General features: G+C 56.4%; 2 protein-coding genes across 5 annotated transcripts in view; both read left to right on the top strand.

Moving 5' to 3' along the window:
- Positions 1–3,731: 3,731 nt before the first annotated feature.
- DIRAS1 (DIRAS family GTPase 1) lies at positions 3,732–9,488 on the top strand. The gene is made up of 2 exons (XM_070374840.1): positions 3,732–3,842; positions 6,538–9,488. Exon 2 carries the CDS (start codon positions 6,608–6,610, stop codon positions 7,202–7,204), a length of 597 nt encoding a protein of 198 aa, XP_070230941.1. The 5' UTR covers positions 3,732–3,842; positions 6,538–6,607; the 3' UTR covers positions 7,205–9,488.
- Positions 9,489–11,796: 2,308 nt separating this feature from the next.
- Positions 11,797–14,493, top strand: part of GNG7 (G protein subunit gamma 7) — a 138,289-nt gene continuing 135,592 nt past the window's right edge. Inside the window, exon 1 of one of the 4 annotated variants that reach the window (XM_070373970.1) lies at positions 11,797–11,892. The gene's annotated coding sequence lies outside the window, so the exon portion shown is untranslated. The remainder of the gene's footprint in view (positions 11,893–14,493) is intronic. The other 3 variants (XM_070373974.1, XM_070373973.1, XM_070373971.1) reach the window with 3 other exon arrangements.

Raw genomic sequence — 14,493 nt, forward strand, 5'->3', positions numbered from 1 at the left:
TAAATTTTTTTTTTCATTGCTTTATTTTTTTAAATTTTTATTTTATTTTTAAACTTTACATAATTGTATTAGTTTTGCCAAATATCAGAATGAATCCGCCACAGGTATACATGTGTTCCCCATCCTGAACCCTCCTCCCTCCTCCCTCCCCATACCATCCCTCTGGGTCGTCCCAGTGCTCTAGCCCCAAGCATCCAGTATCGTGCATCGAACCTGGACTGGCATCTCATTTCATACATGACATTTTACATGTTCCAATGCCATTCTCCCAAATCTTCCCACCCTCTCCCTCTCCCACAGAGTCCATAAGACTGTTCTATACATCAGTGTCTCTTTTGCTGTCTCGTACACAAGGTTATTGTTACCATCTTTCTAAATTCCATATATATGCGTTAGTATACTGTATTGGTGTTTTTCCTTCTGGCTTACTTCACTCTGTATAATAGGCTCCAGTTTCATCCACCTCATTAGAACTGATTCAAATGTATTCTTTTTAATGGCTGAGTAATACTCCATTGTGTATATGTACCATAGCTTTCTTATCCATTCATCTGCTGATGGACATCTAGGTTGCTTCCATGTCCTGGCTATTATAAACAGTGCTGCGATGAACATTGGGGTACACGTGTCTCTTTCCCTTCTGGTTTCCTCAGTGTGTATGCCCAGCAGTGGGATTGCTTAAAGCAAGATGGAGGGAGAGCCAGGAAGGGAGGCAAGAGGCTATTTTACTTTTATTTATTTTTAAAATTTATTTATTTATTTTAATCAGAGGATAATTATAATATTGTGATGGTTCAGAGACTGTTTTAGCATCGTGGTTGGGGGGAATCTCTGAAGGTCTCACTTGAGTCAGAAGATGGGGGAGGAGGATTTCTGGTGGAGGGAGTGGGCTGCAAAGGCCCTGAGGTCTCCTGCACATCATGGTCCTTTCCTCTGACTGATCAAACTTCCCTGTCCATCTCTTTGTTAAAGGGGTTTTCCTGCTGGTGGCAAAGTCTATGCTGATGGAGGTGGTGATAACCACACAGCCCAGGATCTGGAGGAGCCCCTCTGGCCACCTCCAGGAGCCAGGCAGGCAACCTCAGCCAGGGACTAGCCTCTTCCACCGGGGCCTGGGGTCCAGCTTCCACAGGTGCTGGCTGACAGAATTCAGGCTTGAGACACCAGCCTGTTCATTTGTCAAGGCAACATGTGTTTTGACAAACGATATCTTATTTTTAAATGTTGACACTAAACTTAAACAAAAAACCCTCTGTGGGCCAAACAGCATCAGTGAGAGGCCGTGGCGCCCAGCCTCAGCTTCGCCCACATAATTGCATTAATCCCAGGAGCACAGAGAGAGCAGAGCGTGAGACCCAGCTGGTTTGCTCCCTGCACAGGGGGCCTGGAGTGTCCCCCGCCTGGAGCAGCCAGCGGGAGGCCCTAGGCTGTGAGGCTAGGCAAGGAGCCGGGACCTCCTCCTAGGTGAAGGGATGTCCCATTGCATAAAGGAGGACTTGTGCAGATCAAGGATGGCAAAGGCCAGGTGCGGGTCCCTGGCCCAGACCCCCAGACAACCAGGGACAGTGGGAGGCTGGCTCAGAACCCAGTGGGCCCTAGTTCTAGCCCCCACCTTGCCTCTTCTCTGCTGGGCCGCCTTGGGAGAGCCGATTCCCTTAGCTGACCTGGAGAAACCCAGCACACTCCCATGCTAGCTCATGAAGGCCAGGGCTCTTTCTACTGGCTGTGAAGGGGGACTGCTGCCTTGGTTTGGGGTGCTCAGGTGGGGGTTGGGCCCCGTGCCCAGGGAGAGCCAAGCAGAGACTCTGGGCCAGTCCTGCTCTGGCTCACGAGGCCAAGAGGCTGGCCTGGGAACTATAAATAGCAGCCACAGAGTGGAACTGCTGTCAGTGCCCACGCTGCTCCGCATGAGTCAGCCTGCCCTGGCCTGGGCTGGCACCCTGAGCAGCCAGAGGGCTGGCCTAAGGCCTGAAACCCAGATCAGCACCATTGGTCACTCAGGAGACGGAGGCAGGCAGGCAGTTGGAACAGGAGAGAGCTCGGGCTGTCATCTCTGAGCTCGCAGGTGCCCAGCAGCCCCACCTAGGTGGACGTCAGGCCCAATTGCTCCCAGAAACCCTGACAAGGAACACAATGGTGACCTTCATTCACAGATGGGGAGACTGAGGCTCAGAGGCATGCTGGGCTGGGACACAGAGATGCAAACCAGAGTATAGGACCTGTCTGCACACGGGGCTGTCTCCATCGCTGGCTGAGAGCACTTGGAGATGCTAGCCTGGGACCAGGCCACCTTCTGTGGTACCCCATGAGGCCTAGGACAGGACAGGAGGGAGGTGTGCCCAGGGAACAGCTCCAGGCAGCCAGGGTTGGATGGGGAACTGGAGGGGAGCTTGAGGAGCGCTGAAGGGGGTGGTCCAGGGAGGCCAGGAGGGAGGTGGATGGTCCAGGCATGAGAGGTCGGGAAATGCAGCGGAGGGGCAGAATTAGGGAGAAATGGGGCCCTTCACACCCCAAAGCAGGGCGGACCTCAGGGGTCCAGACTCTGGGTGAACCAGGTGGTCTTGGGGATTGTGCCCACATCTCCAAGGGAGCAGAAAGGGTCTGGCTCAGCTGGAGCCATGAACATGATGGGTCAGCAAGAATCTGGAGCCAGAGGGGCCCTTGGGTTCCAGCTGACCGTCTGCTCACACATCTCATGATGGGGAGCTCATCACCTTATGAAGAGCCTCTTTCACCCTGTGACCACTCTGACCCCAGAAGGCACCTCCTTGTGGGACCCTGGTGTCAGCCTCCTCACCCGATCTAGGGGTACCTGCCTCTAAGAGGTGTGGGCCCTGGGGTGGGCTCAAAGCCACCCCTGCCCGTGCCCCAAAGCCTGGCCTGCTCTGAGAGTTCGCCCCCCGAGTCTGCAGGAGGGAGGGGTGATGGCATCCTGCTGGTTTAAACATGGACGTGTGGACGTCAGACACACAGACACTTCCCAAAGGTAAATGTCTACTCTCAGAGACAACTCTGCTTTGAGACAGAGAACATTTTCCTACAAGAAAACTGCAAATCCAGCCTCCTTGGCTCCCTTTGTTCACCCCTCTACCTTTAGAAGCATCCCCCCACCTCAGAGGCCCAGTTGCCATCTCTGTCTCAGTGACCTGCCCTTATAGCCATCAACCCAGATCAAGTCCCACCCCTGCCAGGAAACAGCCTCCCGTGAGGACTAGTCTCCTCAACACCCACATTGTCCGGAGCCTTCTTGGGCCACCTCTGCCTTCTCACACATCTGTTTATTATTGATTATTTATTCATTCCATCAATGCACATTCCTTCCCTTGCCCCTAAGCTGGACACCTCCCACCCCCTGGACCAGCCCAAGGGGGTGCCATTCTGTCCCTCAGTACCCTTATCTACTTTTCTGCCAGCTGGCCCCTTCTCTTTGCTCCCGGGTGCCCCTCATCTTGCCCAGCCGCCGGCTGCAGGGTGACCCTGGGGTGCTCCAGCTGCATCCCCGAGAAGCCGACCCCACCCGCGTTGCGTCCCTGGCAGCACTCTGTGTTTGTCAGGCGGCGATGTAGGGGCGGGGGTCTGAGCGGGGCCCAGGAGGGACTGTGGGCGCGCGGCCGGGCGCGGGGCGGCGGTGACCTTGGCCGGGGGCGCGGGTCCCGGGGGAGGGGCGGAGCGCGGCGCCCGGCGGCGGGCGGGGACGGGCGGGGACGGGCGCGGGCGCGGGCGCGGCGGCGGCGAAGGCAGCTCGGGCGGGCGGCGGCGGGCGTGCGGGGGGCGGCGGCGCCCAAGCGGACACGGAGCCGGTCAGCAGCAGCCGCGGCGGCGCCGCAGGGACGAGCGCCCAGGTAGGTGGCCAGGGCGGGGGGCGGGGGGCGCCGGGGCCCGCTGCATCACCCCGCGAGGCCCGCAGGTCCTCTCCCCGCGCGCCCCTCCTTTGTCTGAGCCCCACCCTCCGCGGCCGCGGGGCTGGGCCCTCCTCCCCGCCGAGCCCTCCACCGGAACCCCCTCCCCAGTCCGGCCGGGCCCTGGCTGGGCCTCCCTCCACGCGCCCACCTTGGACAGCTCCCTTTTGGCATCACCCCTCCCCCATGGTACTGACCGGGAGCCCTTCGACCAAGCCAGCCCCTCCGGCCCACCGCAGCCCCTCGGTCCCGCCGTCAGGGCCTCTCCAGGAGGAGTCAGGTGGGCCCCGAGCCCGTCTGTTCCGACCACACACCAATTCAGCCCTTCTGCTCCCTCTCCAAGCCAAGCCCCTCATCCAGGAGCCCCTCCTCCGGTGGACACCCCCTCCCCCACCACTTAGATCCTCCTTGGGCTAAGGGGAGCCCCTGGGCTGGCCTCCCCCCACAGGCCCCTCTAGAGCAGGCCCTCTGTCATCAAACCCCTCATTGGTCAGGTAGTCCCTACTAAGTCAGACCCCCTTGGGGCAGCCAGCCCCTGCCCCCAGGCCCTCCCCTGAGCTGGGCCTGCTTTCTTGCACCTAAGGTCGCTCCAACCTTCCTCGCTGGACTCCAGGGCCCAGGACTGGGCAGATTCGTCTGGCCTGGGAGTCTCAAGGTGGGCTGCCTTGCACAGGGGAAGGACCCCAGGCCTTGCAGCCAACTAGGGCCAGTTCAAACCCTGCTCTACTCGGCCACCTCTCTGCTGTGACCTTGAGCCTGTGCCACCCCCTATGGAGCCTCGGTGCCCATGGCCCCCTCCTCCTCCCACCCCAGCCCAGGGGAGGTGAGGGCGGGATTCAAATGGCACCCAGGGAGGCTCCTGGCGTGGGTTTGGGGGTTATGGAATGGGCCTCCCAGTCAGGGATCCCAGGCCCCCATGGACCCCTCCTGGAGGACACCCCTGTGGACATGCCCAGAAACCTTCTGGGGGGTCTGCACTCAGTGCAAGGCAAGGGCTGGGTTGGGCCAGCCGAGCCAATGGTTTACCAGCCACCCCAGATCCCTCGGCCAGTCTGGGCGGTGCCCAGCTGCCAAGTACTGAGCCCACTTCTCGGGGTGCTCACCCAGGAGAGGGCAGTAACTGCAGAGCAGGCTGCCAGCCTCACCAGCCACTGCCCCCCAATGCTATGCATGTCACTGAGATGCCTAACGGTCCCCCATGAGTTAGAGCTGCTAAAGCTCCTACAAGTTTGCCTGGCACGTCATTTGTGGGGCCTGTGTCAGCCGTTAGCTTCACTGTCTGTCTTTTTCCGACAAACCTGTTACTTTTGATCACTGAGAACGTGACTTCCCTACCCGCCACCAGCCAGGTGCTTTACATCCTGGGTCCTTGAGATGGAGAATCATGTCTGTCCATCTTTACTGAGGGCTCTTGTGTGCCAGGCACCCGGCCAAGGGCTTTCTCCAGCGTCTGACACTCTTTGTCCCAGCACCTCCATGGAATGGGTGCTGCAACTGCTCACATTTCACAGATGGCAACACTGAGGCTCGGGGACATCAATTTACTTACTAGGGTTTTCATTGCCAGGTTCACGTCATTGGATCTTGCATACTACCTGCCCCCCCCCCATACCTGAGGGCAGTAGCACGGCCAGGGGGGCAATCTTGCCATGTCTTCTCTGTCTCATTGTGGACACACCCCTCCATGCTGAGGGACCCTTAGAGATGGCTGAGAGGAGGCAGGGAAGGGGATGCTGCTGTTTCTATAGATAAGGATGCAGATACTGGAGACAGGATTCCTGCCTTCTCGCCCCCAGGCCACAGTTCTTCCCCCACGGTCATCATTTTAGGAATTGCTGTGCTGTGTGACCTCCCGAGGTCACTGGACCTCTCTGAGCACAGAGGTGGGGACAGAGGATTAGAGGACTCCCTCGCAGAGAGTTCTGTTCCTACGGACACATCAGACCTGGGTGGCAGGCCAGACTATAGTCTGGGTTTGGAGTTTAGGAAGTGGGGGTTTCTCTAGGCTAAGTTTAGTTTTCTCATCTACAACCTGGAAAACTGGCTTTATGATTTGCAAAATTTTGGACCTCTCGCGCCAGGATCACACTTAGGGGATGTGGGAAGGAGAGCAGCTTTAAAATGCAAGTTCCCAGAACTGTGGCCCTGGACCAAAGGATTCACTGCTTCCAGGGCTGAGGCCCTGCCATCTGCATTTTAGATACCCCACCATGCAGCTCGCATGGGCTTGAGGGAGAGCAGAGAGCCTGTGATGGCTGGAGACAGGCACCACTTCACCTGTTTTGCAGAGGAGAAAACACTCAGGGTGGCAAGGCAGCTTGCCCCAGTCACAGATCCAGGGAAAAGCCAGTGCCTCCTGGGGGCTGGGGGAGCGCACAGGTGGAGGAAGCTGCGGGTGTGCACCCCATGCCGGCATCTCCACGCTCCTTCCAGTCAAGTCTTTCCACACCCCGAAAGGAGCTCAAGCCCCATATTTCATTGAGGGAAAGCAGACAGGCAGAGGGTGCAGTTCTGAATGGCAAAGTCAACCAGATCAACGAGGAGGCAGGAGAAATGCTGCCTCCTCCAAGAAGCCTACCCCTCTCACTCCCTCCCAACCTGGGTGGGCCTTTTGCATCTGACACTCCTCTCTGTGCAGGGTCGGTCTGGGGTTCTAGCAGCCGCAGCTGCGAGCTCTCCCGGCCCCGCCCCACACCCCCGTGTGGAAGATGCCTGAACAGAGCAACGACTACCGAGTGGTGGTGTTCGGGGCGGGCGGCGTGGGCAAGAGCTCGCTGGTGCTGCGCTTCGTCAAAGGCACGTTCCGGGACACCTACATCCCCACCATTGAGGACACCTACCGGCAGGTCATCAGCTGCGACAAGAGTGTGTGCACACTGCAGATCACTGACACCACGGGCAGTCACCAGTTCCCGGCCATGCAGCGGCTGTCCATCTCCAAGGGCCATGCCTTCATCTTAGTCTTCTCGGTCACCAGCAAGCAGTCGCTGGAGGAGTTGGGCCCCATCTACAAGCTCATCGTGCAGATCAAGGGCAGCGTGGAGGACATCCCCGTCATGCTGGTGGGCAACAAGTGCGACGAGACCCAGCGGGAGGTAGACACCCGCGAGGCCCAGGCTGTGGCCCAGGAGTGGAAGTGCGCCTTCATGGAGACTTCGGCCAAGATGAACTACAACGTCAAGGAGCTCTTCCAGGAGCTGCTCACGCTGGAGACGCGCCGGAACATGAGCCTGAACATCGATGGCAAGCGCTCCAGCAAACAGAAGAGGACAGACCGCATCAAGGGCAAATGCATTCTCATGTGAGCCAGAGAGCCCGCCACCGCCGCCAGCACCCCTTTGTCCCGGGCATGGGCCTCTCCCCAAGTCCTGTGCCCTCTTCCTCCTCCCTTTCTCCTCCTCTCCTGGCCTCCCTCCCACTTCTTCCACTTCTCTCCCTTCATCCACCATCTCCAGCGGGGAAACTGAGGCCTTGCCAAGCCTGTGGCAGATCTGGGCTTGTGGCAACCCAGCTCTGTTGCATCACTCTGCTGTTCCCTCCCTCTTTGCTCCAACCCCCCATCCTGTCTGTATCCCTGGAAGGCAAGTGCTGGAGGTGGCCCCCATGATCTGCACGTGGGAAAACAGGCAGTGGGGAGGAAGCTGTTTGTCCCCATCTGGACTGAGGACGCCGGTTTTTTTCCCCATCTCCGTGTCTGCCACTCCTGCCCCTTCCCCTTGGGTCCCCCCATTAGATCACTGTGACCTTGCTGGGGAGGAGGGAGTTGAAATGCACATGGACCTCAGATTTTGTTTTCTCCTATTTGGTGTTTAACATACACTCCCCTCCCGCTTCCATCCCTCATGACCTCTGACCTGGGCCCCCCCAACCCAGGTCCCAGACCACTCCTCTCGTCCCCGTCCCCACAGCTTGGTGGGGGGCTTTGCGGGCTGGGTCTCAGGCTGCCAGGCAATAACCAAACAGGGCCCTCAGCAGTGCCCCACCAGCCCGGAATCCCACTCCACACCCAGCCTGGGCCTGGGGTGCAGGCAGAGGAGGCCCAGAACCAGCCAATGGCCACAGCACAACTCCAGGAGACTGTCTGGGATGAATATGGAGGGCCTTCCTGGACACAGCCCATGGACAGAGAACAAGGGGAGGGGGAGCCGGACCCTGTCAGAGGCAGGCATCTGGACCCAGCACTAGCAGGGTCTGTGGGGCTGAAGGCAGAGCTCTGCCCAACCTGTTGCCTCCCACCTACTAGGCCATGGGGGCTGCCCAGGAAGGCATGTGTCCTGGAGTCAGGGTGTGCCTGCCACCCTGAGATTATGTTTTTGTAAGTGTCTAGATGACACCACACTCATGGGACCCGGTGAGGCTGTGTCGGCCAGTGTGAAGGTGACCTGTAGGCCTAGGGTGGTGGGGGAGAATCCCATGGGATGATGAACTGGGTACCTTGGTGTGCTGGGCGGATGGCTTATGTCTAAGCATGTATGGGGAGGCTCCTGTGTGTGTGACAGTATGCAGTGTGATCACAGTGTAGGGTGTATGGAGATGTGGGTCGTGTGGTTGCCAACAGGACTGGACACTTATGATGGGTGACCTTGGCACCTGCAAGAGTGTGGCTGTACATGGCTGCATTTTTGGGTGTTGGGTGATGTGATTTATTAATAGCAGAAAGCATTGGTAAACCTTTTTGTCCTGACTGAGGAATGCCACGCCTGTTTCACTCTGTAGTAAGGTGTCTCTTAGCCTGACATCTGTATCCATCAAGCTGTTGCTAGGGAACACATGACCACAAACTCAGCAACTTGCAACAGCATGCATTTGTGGCCTCATCTGAAGGCATGACCAGGGATGGACCCACATCCCAGCTCATGTGCTCGTGGGCAGCATTCAGTTGCCTGTGGTCTTGGGATGGAGGGTCTCAGCTGCCTGCCTCCTGGGCCTCTCCCTGGAGCCATTTAGCAGCACTAGTGTCATGAAGTGTGAGGAAGCTGTGTGTGTGTGTGTGTGTGTGTCTGTGTGTGTGTGCATGCACACATATGAGAGAGAGGCCCTGTGGCTGTTGTCATGTGACCACGCGGACTGTATGTGGGTGAGAGGGACTGTTTGTGTCCATCTTGGTAGCAGTGTGTTTTTTCCCCTTGCGTCTGTGTGGCTGTTCATTCCGCAAATATTTACTGGGTACACTGTGTGTGTGCATATGCACGTGTGTGTCACTGCCCGGCATGTGGACAGGCCCATGGAAGAACAGGTAACATCCTATCTGGGTATAGCTGAACCCCCCTGGCCTGTGGTGGGTCCAGGGCCCACAGCAACTGGTGTTGACCCCTCCCACTTGAAGGTGCCAGAGAAAGTGGGGCTGGGTGGGGGTCTGCAGCCCTTTCTCAGGGACACACCCTGATAGCACAATCTCCCTGGGGCCCTGCCCGCCTCCAGGCCTCTCCTGCCCCAGGCCCTGCCCCGACCCTGGGGGACAGAGGGGTTCTGGGGACCGTGCCAGGCCATGCTTGCTGTGATCCCGCCCCTGCCCCTTTGCCCCCTCGCATGTGGGTGTCCCCCTGCCCCCCGTTGTGGGGTCTGTGTAGCATTCACTTTAGAAATAGTCTTCCTGCAATAAAGTCGTGGATTCCACATTCCCCACCAGTGCGCCTTCTTTGGGGGTGGGGAAGTTAGCTCGCCACCTGGAAGGGATGAGGGACTGGAAAGATGGGGAGGTGTGGGGCGGGGCTGAGGGAGGGGGCTGTGGGAAGAGCTTGGACTGCTGTGAACAAGGACTCTGGGGCACCGTGGGGACATTTCAGTGCTTCTCCTCTATGGTCCCCACCAGAGATCTCACAGGCCCTGCTGGACCCAGTACTTATTGCAGTCAATGGAAGGGCTCTAGCAGGCATGATGACCTCCATATTATGTGGGGGGAAAACCTGCAGGGCCTCAGCTTTCCTATCTGCTAAATGGCTCAGGACAGAGTTTGCAAATTTATTTTCTTTTAACTTTATTTATTTATTTGACTGCACTGGGTCTTAGTTGTGGCACGTGGGATCTCTAGTCGAGGCACGTGGGGTCTAGCTCAAACCCAGGCCCCCGGCACTGGCAGCTCGGAGTCTTAGCCACTGAACTACCAGGCAAGTCACCAAGTTTGCCAATTGATAAGTGGGGCTGGGACTAGAGGGAGAAACATTGAAATGTCCCCACGGTGCCCCAGGGTGAGGAGAATGAGGCTCTTTCCACGGGTAAGGGGAAAAAAATACTCAAGTCATCTAGATATATATTTTAATGCAATATTTAATGCAAAGGAATCCATGATGAGCAAAATATCACTATTTGAAATAAAGATAGGATCTGACAGGGCTGGGGCTAGAGGGTAGCAAGGGAGCTGGTGTGCACAAACACAGAATCAAATCTTGTCTTTCTTTAAAACTGTAGTTATTTTGTTCACCATGGATTATTTCTGCATTTATTTTTAATTTTTAAAATATGACATTTATGGGGAATTCCCTGCCAGTCCAGTGGTTAAGATGCTGAGCTTCCAATGCAAGGGGCGCAGGTTTGATCCCTGATAGGGGAACTAAGATCCCACAAGCTGCACGCCCTGTGGCCAAAAATAAAAAAAGACATTTATATAGTATTTATCTTGATAGTGAATGTTTGGGGACACCCTTTTAGGTTCTAGATTTCAGAAAAGTGTCTCACTTCCCTTGCCCCAGCCCTGCCCGAATCTGTCTTTGGGGTCACTGGCAATCAGTCCCTTCACCTGACAGTTGAAGGAATTGCCAGACCTAATTTTTCAAGAGCTCCTGGAAATCTGAATTTCTTTTCATGAAACATCCTAGTTTTTCAATTTTGGCAGCAAATTTAGAATTTTTATAGGATCTGGCGGCCACATCTTGTCTTGGGGCCACCAGTTTGCCAGCCTTGTTCAGACAGTAATTCCTCCTGAGGGATGGAGCTGGGGAAGGAGATGCAGTCCCCAGATCTCTGATTCTGTCTGTGCACTGCAGGGAGTGAGCAGGGAGCTTCCTGCGGGGATGACAGCAGCCCTGGGGGGCCCAGCTGGTAGGCCAGCAGTTCAGATCATAGAGTAACAGTGTTGCATAAAGTTCCTGATGTCCCACAGTACGATGGCTTCATCCTCCTGTATGAGAAACTCTCCTCTCCAAGACTGCTGTATACTTTTTTTTTTTTTTTGCTGTATACTTTTAGAGACACACCAAATGCTTCCCAACATCACCAGGGGAGCATGTCAACAATGCACACTCCAGGGGTCCAGTTAGCTTCAGGATTCTGATTCATTCCATCTGGGTGAGGGCTGGTAAATTTGCATTTTACAATCAAGACTCAGGAGTTAGGATATTATGAAACCCTGGAGAGGGTTGGGCGAATAACCTTGAGTTTGACCTCTCTGAGACTCAGTTTCCACCTCTGTAAAACGGGGATAATATCATTTCTCCTCCTAGCCTTATGCAAACAATTTAAGGAGAGGGAGCAGTTATTATCATTGTCCGGAGGTCAAGCGACAGATCGGGAGGGGACGTTCTTATGCCCAAGTGAGCTAGGATATGGATTTGAACCCTCGATCTTACCCGGGATTTGAACTGGCAAATCGCCTCGCGCCTCCTCGACGTCAGTCTCCAAGTCATCTCTCAAATTCAGCTCGACCCTCGCGGAGCAGTCCACCACAACGTACCTATTTGCATATTAGCATAGCCCCGCCCCCCGCACGTTCTTCCCTTGCGGGTGGCCAGCCGCGATGCCACTCAGCGCTCCGCCTCCCGGCCCCGCCCGCACCCCACACCCCGCTCTCTCGGGCGCACCCTACCCCGCTGCCTGCTCTGCGCCCCGCCCCCAGCCCTAGCTCCCGTCGCTGGGGCTCGCGATTGGCCGCATCAGCCTCCAGTGCCCGCCCCCGGCCCGCTGGCCCTGCCCCCGCAGAGGGGAGCAAGTGCTCGCCCGCCTGCGGTGGGTTCGGCTGCGCGGCGGGGCTGAGGCGGCCGCGGTGGCCCTAACGCAGGTAAGGGCTCTTGCTGCCGCTATTCGGGTCTGGGTCTGCCGCCCCCGCCTCAAGCCCCGGGGGCAGGGCGCGGCCGGGGCGGAGGGGAGGCCTGGGCGGCTGCGGGTGGGGGAGTCCTGGAACGGCTCCGATTTGGCTAGGGACGGAGTTGGGGGTCGGGGTCTGTGAGGAGGCGCCCGGGATTCTGGGCGGGAGCTGAAGGTCGGGGTCTGTGAGGAGACACCAGGAATCCGGGCTGGAGTTGGGGGTCGGGGTCTGTGAAGAAGGACCAGGCATATGGGCTGGAGTTGGGGATCGGGGTCTGTGAGGAGGCACTGGGGATTGGGGCTGAAGTTGAAATTCGGGGTCTGTGAGGAGACACCGGGGACCCGGGCTGGAGTTGGCGGTCCGGGTCTGTGAGGAGGCACTGGGGATCCGGTTTGGGGTTGGGGGTTGGGGTCTGTGAGGAGGCACTGCGGATCAGGGCTGGAGTTGAGGTTCGGGGTCTGTGAGGAGGGTCTGGGAATCTGGGCTGTAGTTGAGAGTTGGGGTCTGTGAGGAGGGTCTGGGAAACCGAGCTGGAGTTGGGGGCCGGGGTTCCTGAAGATGGGCTGGGCCCTGGGTTGGGTTAGAGTTGGGGTTCTTGAGCTGGGGGTTGAAGGTTAGCTGGGGAGGGGGCTGCTGATGGAGTTGAGGGTTGAAGAGGAGGTCCCTTGAGGAGGAAGAGGCTGAGGCTGGGAATTTGGATTGGAGTTTGGGGTTGGGGTCCATTGAAAGGAAGCTGGGGATCTGGGCTGGAGTTGAGGGCTGTCTTTGGAGCTGGGGCTCCAGGGTAGCAGGGGAGTGGACTGCGATGGAGTTGGTGATGGTGGAGGAACTTGGGGTCAGGGTGAGCTGGCACAGGGTCAAAGAGCAGACTTCGGGGGGAACTGAGAGAAGTGGCGGGGGGCGGGTGGTCAGGGTTCTTTCTAAAGGCATCTGATGGCTGTCGGGAGAAACGAGTGTCTGTGAGAGATGAGAGAGAGAGGAGAGTGGAGGGAGATGGGCTAGAGGCTGGGAGACACCCCCCTGCCCTGGACCAGGTGTTTTCCAGGAGGTTGACTATTCAGGAGTAAATAGAGGGGTCTAGGTTCGAAGTCAGTAATGAGGATAGCGGAAGGGAATCCCCCCGCCACCACCTTGGCTAATCATCTGGTGTAGGCAGAGACCCCTTGGTAACTCAGTGAGTTGCAGACAATGGATGCTGGACACACTGAGGTCTGTTTCTGGCGTGCAGGGCACAGAGGGGAAATGGAAAGGTTTGTGTTGGTGGCTGAATTTTTCAGGAATTTGGGGAGTCAGGAGTTAAGGAATCAAAGTAGAAGTTTTGGGGACAATGATATTGAGGGAAGTGGGTGGCACTTGAGTTTCCTCGTGAAGAGGGGGTTGCTCAGGGCTGGAATATGGGTGGGAGAAGACAGGCGTGATGAGCAGCAAAGAGCCTTCACCATTGCTGGATGTCAGCAAGGCAAATGCCAAGTTCTCAAATTTGCTCAGTTGCAGGCTATGGTCTTGCACAGGTTGAGAGTGGAGGGGCTCTGATAGGCGGGCCTGCCTTTTCCTGTCCTCTCTGACTGCTCTTTTGGCTGTATCCCCTCTGGGGGTTCAGTTTACTCCTCTGTAAAATGGGAGTAATAAAACTGGAGCAGGTACCTCACAGGATCGCTGCGAGGGTGAAACGAGGAGATGCGTGTACCTTGCACACTCCTGGCACATGGCGAGGATACGTGCGTGTTGATAATAATGTTCTAAATTAAGGTTTATTGGGGGGGAGGAAGGTGGGTGGGTAGAATTACTGGGTTGTCAGGGAGGAGAGGGAAGAAATCACTTGGAGCTTGATTTCAGTCCCTCAATCTTGGGGTGCATGTAAGAATCCTTTCTGGAGTTTTAAAAAAAGAATCTGCAAAAAATTTTTTTCTTCACATTATTAAAAATGAGGGAAAAACAACAATGACAAAGGACAAGTCTACCTGGTTCTGCCTGGATTCTGAAGCTTTATCAAGGAACAAGCACATCTACTTAAGAGAAAGGTTCTTGGGTCGTTCTGATGAAGTGTACCCCACAGGAACCATTCAGATGTGTGCCCTGAAGGGGCCACTGGGCCACAGTTATATGCTCTTTAAATACATGAGCTTTGCATGGGACTTCCCACTCTGCCTTCCAATGCAGGGGGCGTGAGTTCAATCCCTGGTTGAGGAATTAAGATCCCACATGCTGTACAGTGTGGCTGAAAAATAAACTAACAAAAATAAATATATGAGATTTATAAGTTGACTTCCTGTGATGGACCAGGGTCTTTCCGCTTGGCAGTGCTCATAAACAGTGCACTGCTGGCCTTAATGCCAGGCCTTCCTTTGTGGGGGGCCATCCTGGGCCCTGTGGAATGAGGAGCAGCATCCTTGGCCCCATCCACTCAATGCTAGGAGCACCTCCCCACCAGTGTGACAATGACAGATATCCCAAGATATTGCCCCCTGTCCTCAGGGGACAGAATCACCCCTGGTGGAAACCCCCTGTTGGAAACAAAACTATGTTATTTTCTCCTTTAAATATCACATCTCACCTTTCACCCTTGGGAAGTAT

This window comes from Bos mutus, chromosome 7 (assembly GCF_027580195.1).
Source record: "Bos mutus isolate GX-2022 chromosome 7, NWIPB_WYAK_1.1, whole genome shotgun sequence".
In the NCBI taxonomy this organism is placed as follows: domain Eukaryota; kingdom Metazoa; phylum Chordata; class Mammalia; order Artiodactyla; family Bovidae; genus Bos; species Bos mutus.

What these genes read in the sequence shown, in the direction of transcription:
- DIRAS1 (XM_070374840.1), top strand. Translation starts at nt 6,608, where the DNA reads ATGCCTGAACAGAGCAACGACTACCGAGTGGTGGTGTTCGGGGCGGGC.